This window comes from Pogoniulus pusillus, chromosome 23, assembly GCF_015220805.1.
Source record: "Pogoniulus pusillus isolate bPogPus1 chromosome 23, bPogPus1.pri, whole genome shotgun sequence".
NCBI classification, from domain to species: Eukaryota; Metazoa; Chordata; class Aves; order Piciformes; family Lybiidae; genus Pogoniulus; species Pogoniulus pusillus.
The window spans coordinates 2,330,176-2,347,819 of record NC_087286.1 but is presented as its reverse complement, the minus strand read 5'-3'; the positions used below and the strand labels follow the sequence as shown (position 1 = coordinate 2,347,819).

The window sequence follows — 17,644 nt, the reverse complement described above, 5'->3', positions numbered from 1 at the left end:
CAGGGAGGTTGTGGAGCACAGAAGCACCCAATGTGATCTTTGATCACATTGGGTGCTTCTGTGCTCCACAACCTCCCTGGAGGTGTTCAAGGCCAGGTTGGATAAGGTCTTGGGCAGCCTGTTCTAGTGGGAGGTGTCCCTGCCTATGGCATGGGGTTGGAGCTGGCTGAGCTGTGAGCTCCCTTCCAACCTAACCCATTCTATGAAGCAAAAATGTTGTGGGGTACTTAGCTGCCTCCATTCCTTGACTGCACTGGCATGCATGCTCTCCCTCGAGCTACAGGAGGGACAGTCTCCCTGTTTTACAGAGGGATAGGATGCTTGGAAAAAAGCAAAGAACTGAGCTAGGCTCTTGGGTCAAGAGCACACCCCACTGCTGCTCCCTTTAGTCCTAGATCCATCGCCAGAAGCCATCTATAGAGCTGCTGAGAGAGGGAGAGTTTCATTAGACCATTGAGTGAGATTTTCTTCAAGACTAAGGTGCCAGGCAGAGATTTAGCTTAGGATGTGATCCAGGTGACCAGCTCTGGGGTAGGGTTCGGTGCCTTTAAGAAAGTATCACAGTATCACAGTATCACAGTATCACAGTATCATCAGGGTTGGAAGAGACCTCACAGATCATCAAGTCCAACCCTTTACCACAGAGCTCAAGGCCAGACCATGGCACCAAGTGCCACGTCCAGTCCTGCCTTGAACAGCTCCAGGGACGGCGACTCCACCACCTCCCCGGGCAGCCCATTCCAGTGTCCAATGACTCTCTCAGGGAAGAACTTTCTCCTCACCTCCAGCCTAAATCTCCCCTGGCACAGCCTGAGGCTGTGTCCTCTTGTTCTGGTGCTGGCCACCTGAGAGAAGAGATCAACCTCCTCCTGGCCACAACCTCCCCTCAGGTAGTTGCAGACAGCAATGAGGTCTGCCCTGAGCCTCCTCTTCTCCAGGCTAACCAATCCCAGCTCCCTCAGCCTCTCCTCGTAGGGCTGTGCTCAAGGCCTCTCCCCAGCCTCGTTGCCCTTCTCTGGACACGCTCAAGCATCTCAATGTCCCTCCTAAACTGGGGGGCCCAGAACTGAACACAGCACTCAAGGTGTGGTCTGACCAGTGCAGAGTACAGGGGCAGAATGACCTCCCTGCTCCTGCTGGCCACACCATTCCTGATGCAGGCCAGGATGCCACTGGCTCTCTTGGCCACCTGGGCACACTGCTGGCTCATGTTCAGGTGGGTATCAATCAGTACCCCCAGATCCCTCTCTGTCTGGCTGCTCTCCAGCCACTCCGACCCCAGCCTGTATCTCTGCATGGGGTTGCTGTGGCCAAAGTGCAGCACCCTGCACTTGGAGCTATTGAACCCCATCCCATTGGCCTCTGCCCATCTGTCCAGGCGGTCAAGGTCCTGCTGCAGAGCCCTTCTGCCCTCCAACCCAGCCACATCTGCCCCCAGCTTAGTGTCATCTGCAAACTTGCTGATGACTGACTCGATGCCCCATGATGAACATGGATACTAGAGAGGGAATCACAGAATCAAGCAGGTTGGAAGAGACCTCCGAGATCATCCAGTCCAACCTAGCACCCAGCCCTAGCCAGTCAACCAGGCCATGGCACTAAGTGCCTCATCCAGGCTTTGCTTGAACACCTCCAGGGATGGTGACTCCACCACCTCCCTCCCTGGGCAGCCCATTCCAATGCCAATCACTCTCTCTGCCAACAACTTCCTCCTAACATCCAGCCTAGACCTCCCCTGGCACAGCTTGAGGCTGTGTCCCCTTCTTCTGTTGCTGGCTGCCTGGCAGCAGCAGAACCCAACCCCACCTGGCTACAGCCTCCCTTCAGGTAGTTGTAGACAGCAATGAGGTCACCCCTGAGCCTCCTCTGCTGCAGGCTGCACACCCCCAGCTCCCTCAGCCTCTCCTCATAGGGTTTGTGTTCCAGGCCCCTCACCAGCTTCATCGCCCTTCTCTGGACACCTTCCAGCACCTCAACATCTCTCTTGAATTGAGGGGCCCAGAACTGGACACAGCACTCCAGGGGTGGCCTGACCAGTGTCGAGTAATAAGATCACCCCTGAGCCTCCTCTTCTCCAGGCTAAACAGGCCCAGCTCCCTCAACCTCTCCTCATAGGATTTGTGTTCCAGGCCCCTCACCAGCCTTGTTGCCCTTCTCTGGACATGTTCCAGCACCTCAACATCTTTCTTGAATTGAGGGGCCCAGAACTGGACACAGCACTCAAGGGGTGGCCTGAGCAGTGCTGAGTACAGGGGAAGAAGAACCTCCCTTGTCCTACTGCCCACACTGCTCCTGATGCAGGCCAGGATGCCATTGGCTCTCTTGGCCACCTGGGCACACTGCTGCCTCATCTTCAGCTTACTATCTATCAGTACGCCCAGGTCCCTTTCCTCCTGGCTGCTCTCAGCCACTCTGTCCCCAGCCTGTAGTGCTGCTTGGGGTTATTGTGGCCAAACTGCAGAACCCTGCACTTGGCCTTGTTAAATCTCATCCCATTGGCCTCTGCCCACCCATCCAGCCTGTCCAGGTCCCTCTGCAGGGCTCTCCTACCCTCCAACAGCTCCACACCTGCTCCTAGCTTGGTGTCATCTGCAAACTTACTTATGCTAGACTCAATGCCCTCCTCCAGATCATCGTGATTTCCCATTGGAATGGGCTGCCCAGGGAGGTGGTGGAGGCACCGTCCCTGGGGGTGTTCAAGAAAAGACTGGATGAGGCACTTAGTGCCATGGTCTGGTTGACTGGATAGGGCTGGGTGCTAGGTTGGACTGGATGATCTTGGAGGTCTCTTCCAACCTGGTTGATTCTATGATTCTATGAGTACAGGGGCAGAATAACCTCCCTTGTCCTACTGGCCACACTGCTCCTGAGCCAGGAGATTGTAGACAGCTCCATTCATGAGTCTGAATGCAAGTCTTGGGGTGGATCCCTACCCTTGGTGTTTGCTGGGAGGCATTCAGTCTTTGAGCTGCTTCAGATCCACATCCCTCTTCTGATGTCTCTAAAAAACTCAACATGTCCTTCTTCCACTGCACTAGGGTTTTATCCAAGCCAAGGGCTATCCTTCATCCACCAACGTTGAAGTGATCAATGATGGAGCAGAATCAGCCATGTTCAAGCAGCTCTTCCAGAGATGGACAGAAAAGAATGAAACACAAGGGCTGGGCAAAGTCTACACTACAGGCAAAATCGGTGAGCATATTTGTCTTGGATTTGGCTGTCCTGCCTGTGCTAATCAGCAGCTGAGGCAACATCACTCACATGAACTCTCTCCTGCCTGCAGTATCTGCAAACTGTGATGGTTTGGGTGTTCCCTGCCCCCCCACACTGAGGAAATCACCCAGACTAGACTCAGCTGGCTCTGGAAATTGGATGTAGCTTATATTTACAGCTCAGCACAATAGACAAGCAGATATTTGCAGTGTATACAGTTATAGACAGAAATAGACAAGGTAAAAGATAGCACAGAAACACAACAGCCCTCCCAGAAACCTGAGTGCCCAGGAGGGGCTCCCAACCACCCTTCCACCTTCTCCCACCTCTCTCAACCTTACCCCAGTCCAAAGGAAGAATGGAAGTTCAGCCAGGGGATTAGGAAGTAGAGAGAGAGAAATGCAGCTCAGAGCTCCCAAGCAGAAGTGCCTTATCTATGTTTGGATTCTTGTTCTTATACCTCTCAGCAAGCCTATGAGTGAAGCAGACATTGCCCTTGTTTCTCTTTCACAGTCTGTGATCTAATCCTTCCCACCAAAACATCCTAGCTAGGCTCAAACTAGCACACAAACCCAGTGCACATTCTTCTCATGCCTTGAGGCTTCTGATACGACCCAAGCTGCCTCTCACTCCCAGTGGTGATGCTGGCAGAAGAGATGCTCTCCTCCGAAAAATGTTATGCACAATTTCACACTTGCAGGGCTTCCTAATTTTCTTGGTAAAGGGCTAATGCTGAACCTGACAAGGAAGTGTTGAACAAACCTCTGCTGTCATTTTCACTGGCATTCACCCAAGACCCTGCCAGGTCGATGGAACTGATCTGTATTTACACCAGGTGCAAAACGGTGCCTCGGTTACTGTGCTGCTGAAGCGACGATCGCAGGGCATTAACTCCAAAGAGTAAACGATACTGAAGAGAGAGAACTCCTCAGTGAATGATAGGCTGGTGACAGAGATGCTAGATCAACATCAACAGTAGCTTGAGAGCCACAAATCTCTTTCCCTTTGCTCCCCACCTCTGTCTCTCTGCTGTCCATACTCCCTCTCTTTAATCGTGAGCTGGTGAAGTGGAGCCATTTCATTGCTGAAAGCAGCATGTTGAATGGAGGGAAGGATGGATGGATGGATGGGGAAAACAATCATGAATTTCCAGTCAGGAGGAACCTAATGTTTTTAGCAGGCAATGATCAGTGGAACATGCTCTAGGAGCAGTTGCCAGCCTCTAGCAGGTCAGTGCTGGGGTGTGTGAGCTCTTGTAGATTCCAGAGTCAGAGTCAAAGCTGGCTTACTGCTGGCACAGCTGGCTTCTTGCAGCCATGGGCCAGCTGCTTCTCACATGTGTGATGGTTGTGGGTTTGCTGCAGAGGGTTTGTGTGTTACTGTGCATTCACAGCTGCAGAGGGTTTGGGTGTTACTGTGCATTATTCACTGCTGCAGAGGGTTTGTGTGTTACTGTGCATTGACTGCTGCAGAGGGTCTGTGTGTTACTGTGCATTGACTGCTGCAGAGGGTCTGTGTGTTACTGTGCATTATTCACTGCTGCAGGGGGTCTGTGTGTTACTGTGCATTGACTGCTGCAGAGGGTCTGTGTGTTACTGTGCATTCACAGCTGCAGAGGGTCTGTGTGTTACTGTGCATTCACTGCTGCAGAGGGTTTGTGTGTTACTGTGCATTGACTGCTGCAGAGGGTCTGTGTGTTACTGTGCATTGATTGCTGCAGAGGGTCTGTGTGTTACTGTGCATTATTCACTGCTGCAGAGGGTCTGTGTGTTACTGTGCATTGACTGCTGCAGAGGGTTTGTGTGTTACTGTGCATTATTCACTGCTGCAGAGGGTCTGTGTGTTACTGTGCATTGACTGCTGCAGAGGGTCTGTGTGTTACTGTGCATTATTCACTGCTGCAGAGGGTCTGTGTGTTACTGTGCATTGACTGCTGCACGGGGTTTGTGTGTTACTGTGCATTCACTGCTGCAGAGGGTTTGGGTGTTACTGTGCATTATTCACTGCTGCAGAGGGTTTGTGTGTCACTGTGCATTCACTGCTGCAGAGGGTTTGTGTGTTACTGTGCATTCACTGCTGCAGAGGGTCTGTGTGTTGCTGTGCATTCACTGCTGCAGAGGGTCTGTGTGTTACTGTGCATTCACTGCTGCAGAGGGTCTGTGTGTTACTGTGCATTATTCACTGCTGCAGAGGGTCTGTGTGTTACTGTGCATTCACTGCTGCAGAGGGTCTGTGTGTTACTGTGCATTCACTGCTGCAGAGGGTCTGTGTGTTACTGTGCATTCACTGCTGCAGGGGGTTTGTGTGTTACTGTGCATTATTCACTGCTGCAGAGGGTCTGTGTGTTACTGTGCATTCACTGCTGCAGAGGGTTTGTGTGTTCCTGTGCATTCACTGCTGCAGAGGGTCTGTGTGTTACTGTGCATTGACTGCTGCAGAGGGTTTGTGTGTTACTGTGCATTCACTGCTGCAGAGGGTCTGTGTGTTACTGTGCATTGACTGCTGCAGAGGGTCTGTGTGTTACTGTGCATTGACTGCTGCAGAGGGTTTGTGTGTTACTATGCATTATTCACTGCTGCAGAGGGTCTGTGTGTTACTGTGCATTCACTGCTGCAGAGGGTCTGTGTGTTACTGTGCATTCACTACTGCAGGGGGTTTGGGTGTTACTGTGCATTATTCACTGCTGCAGAGGGTCTGTGTGTTACTGTGCATTATTCACTGCTGCAGAGGGTCTGTGTGTTACTGTGCATTCACTGCTGCAGAGGGTCTGTGTGTTACTGTGCATTCACTGCTGCAGAGGGTCTGTGTGTTACTGTGCATTCACAGCTGCAGAGGGTCTGTGTGTTACTGTGCATTCACTGCTGCAGAGGGTTTGTGTGTCACTGTGCATTCACTGCTGCAGAGGGTCTGTGTGTTACTGTGCATTGACTGCTGCAGAGGGTCTGTGTGTCACTGTGCATTGACTGCTGCAGAGGGTTTGGGTGTTACTGTGCATTATTCACTGCTGCAGAGGGTCTGTGTGTTACTGTGCATCCACTGCTGCAGAGGGTCTGTGTGTTACTGTGCATTCACTGCTGCAGGGGGTTTGTGTGTTACTGTGCATTATTCACTGCTGCAGAGGGTTTGTGTGTCACTGTGCATTCACTGCTGCAGAGGGTCTGTGTGTTACTGTGCATTCACTGCTGCAGAGGGTCTGTGTGTTACTGTGCATTATTCACTGCTGCAGAGGGTTTGTGTGTCACTGTGCATTCACTGCTGCAGAGGGTTTGTGTGTTACTGTGCATTCACTGCTGCAGAGGGTCTGTGTGTTACTGTGCATTCACTGCTGCAGAGGGTCTGTGTGTTACTGTGCATTATTCACTGCTGCAGAGGGTTTGTGTGTCACTGTGCATTCACTGCTGCAGAGGGTCTGTGTGTTACTGTGCATTATTCACTGCTGCAGAGGGTCTGTGTGTTACTGTGCATTCACTGCTGCAGAGGGTCTGTGTGTTACTGTGCATTCACTGCTGCAGAGGGTCTGTGTGTTACTGTGCATTATTCACTGCTGCAGAGGGTTTGTGTGTTACTGTGCATTCACTGCTGCAGAGGGTCTGTGTGTTACTGTGCATTCACTGCTGCAGAGGGTCTGTGTGTTACTGTGCATTCACTGCTGCAGGGGGTTTGGGTGTTACTGTGCATTATTCACTGCTGCAGAGGGTTTGGGTGTTACTGTGCATTCACTGCTGCAGAGGGTTTGGGTGTTACTGTGCATTATTCACTGCTGCAGAGGGTCTGTGTGTTACTGTGCATTATTCACTGCTGCAGAGGGTCTGTGTGTTACTGTGCATTCACTGCTGCAGAGGGTCTGTGTGTTACTGTGCATTCACTGCTGCAGAGGGTCTGTGTGTTACTGTGCATTATTCACTGCTGCAGAGGGTTTGTGTGTCACTGTGCATTCACTGCTGCAGAGGGTCTGTGTGTTACTGTGCATTCACTGCTGCAGAGGGTCTGTGTGTTACTGTGCATTATTCACTGCTGCAGAGGGTTTGTGTGTTACTGTGCATTCACTGCTGCAGAGGGTCTGTGTGCTACTATGCATTCACTGCTGCAGAGGGTTTGTGTGTTACTGTGCATTATTCACTGCTGCAGAGGGTCTGTGTGTTACTGTGCATTCACTGCTGCAGGGGGTCTGTGTGTTACTGTGCATTATTCACTGCTGCAGAGGGTCTGTGTGTTACTATGCATTCACTGCTGCAGAGGGTTTGTGTGTTACTGTGCATTGACTGCTGCAGTGGGTCTGTGTGTTACTGTGCATTCACTGCTGCAGAGGGTTTGTGTGTTCCTGTGCATTCACTGCTGCAGAGGGTCTGTGTGTTACTGTGCATTCACTGCTGCAGAGGGTTTGTGTGTTACTGTGCATTCACTGCTGCAGAGGGTCTGTGTGTTACTGTGCATTGACTGCTGCAGAGGGTCTGTGTGTTACTGTGCATTGACTGCTGCAGAGGGTTTGTGTGTTACTGTGCATTATTCACTGCTGCAGAGGGTCTGTGTGTTACTGTGCATTCACTGCTGCAGAGGGTCTGTGTGTTACTGTGCATTCACTACTGCAGGGGGTTTGGGTGTTACTGTGCATTATTCACTGCTGCAGAGGGTCTGTGTGTTACTGTGCATTCACTGCTGCAGAGGGTCTGTGTGTTACTGTGCATTCACTACTGCAGGGGGTTTGGGTGTTACTGTGCATTATTCACTGCTGCAGAGGGTCTGTGTGTTACTGTGCATTATTCACTGCTGCAGAGGGTCTGTGTGTTACTGTGCATTCACTGCTGCAGAGGGTCTGTGTGTTACTGTGCATTCACAGCTGCAGAGGGTCTGTGTGTTACTGTGCATTCACTGCTGCAGAGGGTTTGTGTGTCACTGTGCATTCACTGCTGCAGAGGGTCTGTGTGTTACTGTGCATTGACTGCTGCAGAGGGTCTGTGTGTCACTGTGCATTATTCACTGCTGCAGAGGGTCTGTGTGTTACTGTGCATTCACTGCTGCAGAGGGTCTGTGTGTTACTGTGCATTCACTGCTGCAGAGGGTCTGTGTGTTACTGTGCATTCACTGCTGCAGGGGGTTTGGGTGTTACTGTGCATTATTCACTGCTGCAGGGGGTTTGGGTGTTACTGTGCATTCACTGCTGCAGAGGGTCTGTGTGTTACTGTGCATTATTCACTGCTGCAGAGGGTTTGTGTGTTACTGTGCATTATTCATTGCTGCAGAGGGTTTGTGTATTACTGTGCATTCACTGCTGCAGAGGGTCTGTGTGTTACTGTGCATTATTCACTGCTGCAGAGGGTTTGTGTGTCACTGTGCATTCACTGCTGCAGGGGGTTTGGGTGTTACTGTGCATTATTCACTGCTGCAGAGGGTTTGTGTGTCACTGTGCATTCACTGCTGCAGGGGGTTTGGGTGTTACTGTGCATTATTCACTGCTGCAGAGGGTCTGTGTGTTACTGTGCATTCACTGCTGCAGGGGGTTTGGGTGTTACTGTGCATTATTCACTGCTGCACGGGGTTTGGGTGTTACTGTGCATTATTCACTGCTGCACGGGGTTTGGGTGTTACTGTGCATTCATTTGGTTCTCGTTTCTCTTCTGCCAATGCATGCAGCCAAGGTGGAGCAGGTGAAGTTTGACGTCACTCAGCTCCACGCCAGACCAGAGCTAGCTGCTGAGCAGAGAATGGTAGATGATGCCTCCGGGGAGATAGAGGTGAGAGAGCTCCTTCTGCTGACAGAGGATGCAGTAACTGGTGGTGTTTCCAAATGTCTCCACCTTTTCACACTCAGCAGCCACACAGAGCTCTGAAGATGTGCCCAACCATCCTCAACAAGGAAGCACAGCTGCAGCTGGAGCCAAATGCTTACAAAGTCTAATGCAACAGTTAGAACAAGCCCAGAGGAATTTCTCGTCCTGCCCATGACCAGTGGAGCAAAGCAGAGTCACCAGGATGACTCCTGCCACGTGTGTGGGTCGTGAGACTGATATGGCCAACCTCTTTCTCACACTGTCTCCTAGTGATGTCCATACCAACCAAACTTACATAGAGCAAAGGGCCCACTCTCATTCTTGTGGCCTCCCTTAGAAGATGGAGCTGGTTGAGAGAGGGGCTGTGGAGCTGAGAGGGACCTGGAGGTTGCCCTTCCTTGAGGGTCATTGACTGCTGAAGGTCCATGTATTGTGGCAGTCACAGGAGAGATCTGCCTTTGCCAGCGAGCACTTAATCAAGCTGGAGAACATAGGCTGGCAGCTAGAGCAGAGAGGAAGAGTTGTATTGCTACTTGGGAAGAGCTGTATTGCTAGCTGGGAAGAGTTGTATTGCTACTTGGGAAGAGTTGTATTGCTGCTTGGGAAGAGTTGTATTGCTACTTGGGAAGAGTTGTATTGCTAGCTGGGAAGAGCTGTATTGCTACTTGGGAAGAGCTGTATTGCTAGCTGGGAAGAGTTGTATTGCTAGCTGGGAAGAGTTGTATTGCTAGCTGGGAAGTGTTGTATTGCTACTTGGGAAGTGTCGTATTGCTACTTGGGAAGAGCTGTATTGCTACTTGGGAAGAGCTGTATTGCTACTTGGGAAGAGCTGTATTGCTAGCTGGGAAGAGTTGTATTGCTAGCTGGGAAGAGTTGTATTGCTAGCTGGGAAGTGTTGTATTGCTACTTGGGAAGTGTCGTATTGCTACTTGGGAAGAGCTGTATTGCTACTTGGGAAGAGCTGTATTGCTACTTGGGAAGAGCTGTATTGCTAGCTGGGAAGAGTTGTATTGCTACTTGGGAAGAGCTGTATTGCTAGCTGGGAAGAGCTGTATTGCTAGCTGGGAAGAGCTGTATTGCTACTTGGGAAGAGCTGTATTGCTAGCTGGGAAGAGCTGTATTGCTACTTGGGAAGAGCTGTATTGCTAGCTGGGAAGAGCTGTATTGCTAGTTGGGAAGTGTTGTATTGCTACTTGGGAAGAGCTGTATTGCTAGCTGGGAAGAGCTGTATTGCTAGCTGGGAAGAGTTGTATTGCTAGCTGGGAAGAGCTGTATTGCTAGCTGGGAAGAGCTGTATTGCTAGTTGGGAAGTGTCGTATTGCTACTTGGGAAGAGCTGTATTGCTAGTTGGGAAGAGCTGTATTGCTAGCTGGGAAGAGTTGTATTGCTAGCTGGGAAGAGCTGTATTGCTAGCTGGGAAGAGCTGTATTGCTAGCTGGGAAGAGCTGTATTGCTAGCTGGGAAGAGCTGTATTGCTACTTGGGAAGAGTTGTATTGCTAGCTGGGAAGAGTTGTATTGCTACTTGGGAAGAGCTGTATTGCTAGCTGGGAAGAGCTGTATTGCTACTTGAGAAGTGTTGTATTACTAGTTGGGAAGAGTTCTATTACTAGTTGGGAAGAGTTCTATTACTAGTTGAACACCTGAACTTCAGTGGTCTCCTGCTGTGCTCTCTCTGCACACTGACTTCACTGCTGCTGACCAAGATGTTTCTATCCCTAGGTGTGGAGAATTGAGGACTTGGAAATGAAGCCAGTGAATCCCAAGACATATGGGCAGTTCTATGGGGGTGATTGTTACCTGGTGCTGTACACCTACCTGAGATCAGGCAGGCCTCACTATATCCTCTACATGTGGCAGGTAGGTCAAACCAAAGCAGGAGAAGCTGTGCTGGGGTCTTCTTGTTAGCCTGAAACTGAAGGAAGCCATTGCACACAAAAATCCCAACCCAACCATCCAGAAGAACTCATAAGTCCCCTGCTCATCAGTTGTCCCTTGCAAATACCCCAAGCTGTGCTTTGCACACAGCATGGACCCTGAGCCCAGGCTGGCATCAGACTGAGCACCAGCAAAGTCAGGCAGAAATAGTGCCTGGGGCTTACAGTGCTGAGGTCAAACTTCGCATTCTCAGATTGTCCCCTAAAGTCTCATGTCCTGGAGTCCTGTGAGTAAATGAATATCTCTGTTTTGCCTTTCAAAGTATGTTTATTTTGCCTGGAATGCAGAGAGGAGCTTGGAAAATCACAGAATGGTTTAGGTTGGAAGGGACCTCAAGGATCAGCCAGTTCCAACCTCCTGCCATGGGCAGGGACACCTCCCTCTAGAACAGGCTGCCCAAGGCCTCATCCAACCTGGCCTTGAACACCTCCAGGAAGGTTGTGGAGATCACAGAATTTGATCAAAAATCACATTGGATGCTTCTGTGCTCCACAACCTCCCTGGGCAACCTGTGCCAGTGTCTCATCACCCTTGCTGACAACCCTTTCCTAACAGCCACTTTCAATCTCCCCTCTGCCACTTCAAACCCATTCCTCCTCATCCTCTCATTACCAGACCTGGTCAATAGTCCCTCCCCAGCCCTCCTGCAGATCCCCTTCAGATCCTGCAAGGCCACTCCAAGGTCTCCTGGAAGCCTTCTCTTCTCCAGGCTGCACAGCCCCAACTCTTTCAGCCTGTGCTCAGAGCAGAGCTGCTGCAGCCATCTCAGCATCTTGGTGGCCTCCTCTGCACTGGCTCCAACACTTCCATGTCCTGCTTGTGCTGGGGGCTGCAGAGCTGCCCCCAGGACTGCAGGTGGGGTGTGAGGAGAGCAGAGCCAAGGGGCAGAATCCCCTCCCTTGCCCTGCTGCCCACACTGTTCTTGCTGCAGCCCAGCACAGGGTTGTGTCTGGGCTGCACTCACCCTGCAGGCTCCTGTTGAGCTTTTCACCAGCCCAGACCCCCAGGTCCTGTTCCTCAGGGCTGCTCTCAGCCATTCTCTGGGATGCCAGAGCCCCCAGATCCAGAGCACAGTTGGAGTTGAAACACCTGCTAGCTTTAACTCCACTCTCACGTGGTTGCATGCGGGGCTTGGGACTGGCAAAGTGTTGCCTTGCCTGAGCCTTACAGCCTGCACCTTACCACGCTGCGTGTGGCACCTTCCACCCCCAGGGCCGCCACGCCTCTGTGGACGAAGTCACTGCCTGTGCCCTCCATGCCATTGAGCTGGACAAGCAGCACGGGGACGAGGCCGTGCAGGTGCGCGTGACCATGGGCAAGGAGCCCACCCACTTCCTGGCCATCTTCAAGGGCAAGCTGGTCATTTATGAGGTAATGTGGGCAAGGGGAGGGGCAGGCTCCAGCCACCACTCGGGAGCTGTGATGCAAGCAGTGCAGGAAAACAGGCTGGTGTTCAGGAAAGCATCCTGCCAGGGCTGCATGGGTTGGCAGGTGGAAGAGGTGGAACTTCTCTACTGCTTCCCAAGTGGTCTTGATCACCATCTGTGTAAACACAGTGCTGGACTGGCTCAGACTCAGCTGTCCACCCCTGAGCTCAGAATGATGACCTGTGATGTCCTTTCCAGCTCTGCCTCAAAGTCTTATAAATTGCAGACACCACTACCCAGAGGGTGCTCCAGAGTAGCCTTCAGACAGCTGCATGATTTGAGGTGTCCCTGCCTGAATTATATCACGTTAATGACTTTGGCTGCCAGCATCTGTGGCAGACACACTGCAAGTGGCTGGGCAAGAGAGGGTTTGCTCTCAGCTCTCAGAGCTACTCCCACCCTACAACATCTATGGCAGGTGTTCAGCTACAGTGAGGGCAGCTGGAAATCCGAGTCCAGCTGCCTTGTCCTGCTTACATGGCAAATGCTCTGTAGATACTAAGATCTGTTCACACTGAGCTTGACCATACTGGTGACAGCTGGTCCAAGCTTGGAGTGATCAGGGAGGAATGTGGAAGTTATGACACATGTGGGTTTCATTCTGACCTGGAAGCAGAAGGTATTTGGATTTCCTCCCCTGCTCTGTGCAGAATCATAGAATCATAGAATCAAGCAGGTTGGAAGAGACCTCCAAGATCATCCAGCCCAACCTAGCACCCAGCCCTATCCAGTCAACCAGACCATGGCACTAAGTGCCTCAGCCAGGCTTTTCTTGAACACCTCCAGGGACGGTGCCTCCACCACCTCCCTGGGCAGCCCATTCCAATGCCAATCACTCTCTCTGCCAACAACTTCATCCCAACATCCAGCCTAGACCTACCCTGGCACAGCTTGAGGCTGTGTCCCCTTCTTCTGTTGCTGCTTGCCTGGCAGCAGAGCCCAACCCCACCTGGCTACAGCCTCCATTCAGGGAGCTGCAGACAGCAATGAGCTCTGCCCTGAGCCTCCTCTGCTGCAGGCTGCACACCCCCAGCTCCCTCAGCCTCTCCTCATAGGGTTTGTGCTCCAGGCCCCTCACCAGCTTTGTTGCCCTTCTCTGGACACCTTCCAGCACCTCAACATCTCTCTTGAATTGAGGGGCCCAGAACTGGACCATGGTCCCTCATTGCAGCAGTGTGGGAAGTTGTAACGTCAAGAACCTTCTTCCTCAAAGCAGTTGCAGCCTGGATGCCGATGCCCTCCCCAGCTGCCGGTCCCATCCCTCCTGTGTTCCCTTGCAGGGCGGCACAGGCCGGGCTCAGCCAGGCGCGCCCCAGCCGGCGATCCGCCTCTTCCAGGTGAGGGGCACGGATGAGATGAACACAAAGGCCACGGAGGTACCGGCCCGAGCCTCCTCCCTCAACTCCAACGACGTCTTCCTGCTGACAACCAGCCAAGTCTGCTACCTGTGGTGTGGGAAGGTGAGACTGCTGTGAGTTCAGAGGAGGCAGCTGAAGGAGCTGATGCAGTGCTTGGGTCTTCTGCATCCACTGAGCTGTGGGGTGCCAGCGTTGCACCCCAGAGTAACAACTGTGGCACCAATACCACAGTATCACAGCATCACAGTATCATCAGGGTTGGAAGAGACCTCACAGATCATCAAGTCCAACCCTTTAGCACAGAGCTCAAGGCCAGACCATGGCACCAAGTGCCACGTCCAGTCCTGCCTTGAACAGCTCCAGGGACGGCGACTCCACCACCTCCCCGGGCAGCCCATTCCAGTGTCCAATGACTCTCTCAGGGAAGAACTTTCTCCTCACCTCCAGCCTAAATCTCCCCTGGCACAGCTTGAGGCTGTGTCCTCTCATTCTGGTGCTGGCCACCTGAGAGAAGAGAGCAACCTCCTCCTGGCCACAACCTCCCCTCAGGTAGTTGTAGACAGCAATGAGGTCTCCCCTGAGCCTCCTCTTCTCCAGGCTAACCAATCCCAGCTCCCTCAGCCTCTCCTCGTAGGGCTGTGCTCAAGGCCTCTCCCCAGCCTCGTTGCCCTTCTCTGGACACGCTCAAGCATCTCAATGTCCCTCCTAAACTGGGGGGCCCAGAACTGAACACAGCACTCAAGGTGTGGTCTAACCAGTGCAGAGTACAGGGGCAGAATGACCTCCCTGCTCCTGCTGGCCACACCATTGCTGATGCAGGCCAGGATGCCACTGGCTCTCTTGGCCACCTGGGCACACTGCTGGCTCATGTTCAGGCAGGTATCAATCAGCACCCCCAGATCCCTAATACGGTTAGATCATTGTTCTCCAATAATGATCTTTGTTGCAGTGACACAGTGACTTATATGCCAACTTGGCAGAGGCCTGCACAGCTGGCTTAGTTAAGATTGGGGCATGTGGAAGGCACAGATAGGCTTAAGGCTATGTGTGAGGTACAGATAAGTTAAACTTATATATACAACTTGTAGGGTCAGCCTCCTGTGGTCAGCAGACCCTGCCTCCTGCAGCTGCATGTGGGGGATTGTTTTCACTGTCTTAGTTCCTGCCTCTGGGGTGGACTCAAGGACACTCTGCAGCACAGGTTGCTCATGGTTATCAAGTCATGTCCTCTGTTAGCAAGAAATCTGTCCACAGTGGGGGTGTATCCTTGTGCAGGAGCCCATTCATTTCAAGGGAGGAGGCTCCCAAGAGAAGGTTCTATCCATAGAGGATGTAATGGTTTGGGTGTTCCCTGCCCCCCTCCCCCCTAAGAAAATCACCCAGACCAGGCTCAGCAACTCTGGAAATTGAATGAAGCTTTCTATTGACAGCTCAGCACAAGATGCAAGCAGATATTTGCAATATAGACAGAAATAGACAAGTTAAAAAAGGCAATACAGAACTACAACAGCCCTCCCAGAAACCTGAGTCCCCAGGAGGGGCTCCCAACCGCCCTTCCACCTTCTTCCCATCCCTCTACCTTACCCCAAGACTTTGCCTTACATTCAAGATGAATTTGGAGGGTTGACCAGGGTGGGTTAGGAAGCAGAAGGATTAGTCAGGCAGCAAGTTAGGTCAGAGAGAGAAAAGTGCAGCCCAAGAGCCAGAGAGCAAACTCAACAGTTCTTATCTTATTTTCTTGTTCTTATCCTTCTCAGCAAACCTATGAGTGCAGCAGACATCAGCATTGTTTCCTTTCACAGCCTAGCATCTAACTCTTCTCACCAAAACATTCTAGCTAGGCTCAGACTAGCACAGTGGATCAGCAGTAACACAGCCCTGTTGGGTCAAGGCTTGAACTCATCTTGGGTTCTCCTAACCTGATGCTTCCTGATGAATAAAGCAGGCTGGGTTCTCCAGCTGTAACAAACTAGCCAGGATCAGAGAGAATCATCTGCCCTGCCTTAGCCATGTGTTTGAGGATGAGATGGCAGATCAAACAGAAGCAGAAGGGCTGCCCAGAGAAGCTGTAGGTGCTCCTTTATTTCATATGTTCAGGGTCAGGTGGAATGGGGCTTTGAGTGCCTGGGTAAAGTAAAAGATGTCCCTGACCATAGCAGGAAGGTTGGACTAGATAATGTTCAAAGTCCCTTCCAAACCACTGTATGAGTTTCACTCTGGCTACACCAAATGTCCCTTCAAAGACCAGCTCAGGTGAGACCCTCAAAAGCATTCTAGCAGGTCTAAAACTATCCAGAGGAGGGTAGGACCAGGCCAGCTTTCCCCCACAGGTGAATTTTGCCAGTCTGTGCCTAGATCCACCTCAGTCTTCTCTCCTGAACACAGGGATGCAGCGGAGATGAAAGGGAGATGGCCAAAATGGTAGCTGACATCATTTCCAAACGGGACAAGCACACCATTTTGGAAGGACAAGAGCCAGCAGAGTTCTGGGAAGCCTTGGGAGGCAAAGCACCCTATGCCAGTGAGAAGAGGTAAGCATGACCTCATTGCTCCTCTGTGCTTAGCCAGGAAACAAAGGGTCAAACCTTTGCAGGAAGATGGGTGTGCACATTGGTACCTTGTCCTCACTAAAGGGAGAACAACATCAGAGTGTCACTAAAAGCTGGGGCAGAAAGCAATGCCAAGATGCCTCTTGGTGCTGCAGATCCAAACCCTGCAGGCAAGGCTGTGCTGTGTCCTCCTTTCCCCACTGTAAATCCTTGCCATAAGGTCTACATGGATCACTTCATTCAGACACTTCTAGCTGTATGGTCAGCCCTTTAAGCTGAAACTAAATCTGCTTTTGAACAACCTGGATTTCTCCAGCCCTCTGCAGAGGTGATGGGTTCCTCTGCAGCCAACTGATCTGATGTGCCTTTGACCTGACATCAGGCTCATCTCCACAATGAGAGGAGAGTTCTGCTTTTACCTTCTTTGGGTGGAGGAAAAATTACAGTTAAAATGTTCTGAGAATGCCCCCAAGCCTTACACTCCTGATTGTCAAGCCCTGGGATGAGTGTTACCACCTTCCAAACTCTTCCACCAAGGTCATGGCAACTAGTGGCAGGGCCCCCACAGCAAACCACGAGGGAAAGGCTTCCATCTCTCTTGCTTTTTCTTTCCTTGCCATGTGTGAGGAAGGTTTCAGGAGAAGATCACACACTACCAGCCTCGCCTCTTCGAGTGCTCCAACCAGACAGGCCGATTCATCATGACAGAGGTGGTGGGCTTCTGCCAGGAGGACTTGGATGAAGATGATGTCATGCTGCTAGACACATGGGAAGAGGTCAGCACCAGACCCCCCCCTCCTTCTCCCCAGACATATTTTCAAACAAGTTATTGCTTAATTGGTTTGAATCCATCATTCCCTGTGAAGCTGAGGGCATCCCATCCCCAAACCCTCGCTCAGATGAGCAGGTGCCTGTCTGATGCTTCTTAGCCTGGCATGAAACACAAGGGTAGGGTAGTACTGCTGGCCCTGTTTCAGAAAGGAGACTCAGACACCTGCTCCATGCTCTGCTCCAAGGTAGAAGAGCTTTACTTGCTCCAGTCTTTGATAGCTGAAGAAGGGGATGGCACCCAGAAACCTTCCCCTTCATTCCCCAGCACCAGTGGTGGTGACTTACTTTAGACCCTCCCAAACTGTCTCTGGGGAAGTTGCTTCCCGAGGCCACTGGAGTTTTGGCCCACTGGGGTCAAAGGAGCTTCTCTGAAGTATGCAGCAGCTATGTCTTGAAATCTTTAGCTTCACACTTGTCTCAAAAGCAGAATCTTTCTTGGCTGGGTGTAAAACCAGGATGAAAATTCCAGAGGAGCGTTGGGAAACATCTGTAGTGTTCTCTCTGCTCCAGTTGGCAGGGGAGAACAAACAGCTGTGTCTGCACAGGTCCTGACTGCTCACTG

General features: G+C 51.6%; 1 protein-coding gene across 2 annotated transcripts in view; it reads left to right on the top strand.

Annotated features, from left to right (window-relative positions):
- LOC135185557 (villin-1-like) overlaps window positions 1-17,644 on the top strand; it is a 91,700-nt gene that overhangs the window by 68,622 nt on the left and 5,434 nt on the right. For both annotated transcript variants that reach the window (XM_064162354.1, XM_064162353.1), the window contains exons 10-16: window positions 3,039-3,192; window positions 8,845-8,945; window positions 10,702-10,839; window positions 12,130-12,288; window positions 13,625-13,804; window positions 16,088-16,233; window positions 16,883-17,027. In XM_064162354.1, the coding sequence (XP_064018424.1) occupies window positions 3,039-3,192; window positions 8,845-8,945; window positions 10,702-10,839; window positions 12,130-12,288; window positions 13,625-13,804; window positions 16,088-16,233; window positions 16,883-17,027 (1,023 nt within the window). The remainder of the gene's footprint in view (window positions 1-3,038; window positions 3,193-8,844; window positions 8,946-10,701; window positions 10,840-12,129; window positions 12,289-13,624; window positions 13,805-16,087; window positions 16,234-16,882; window positions 17,028-17,644) is intronic.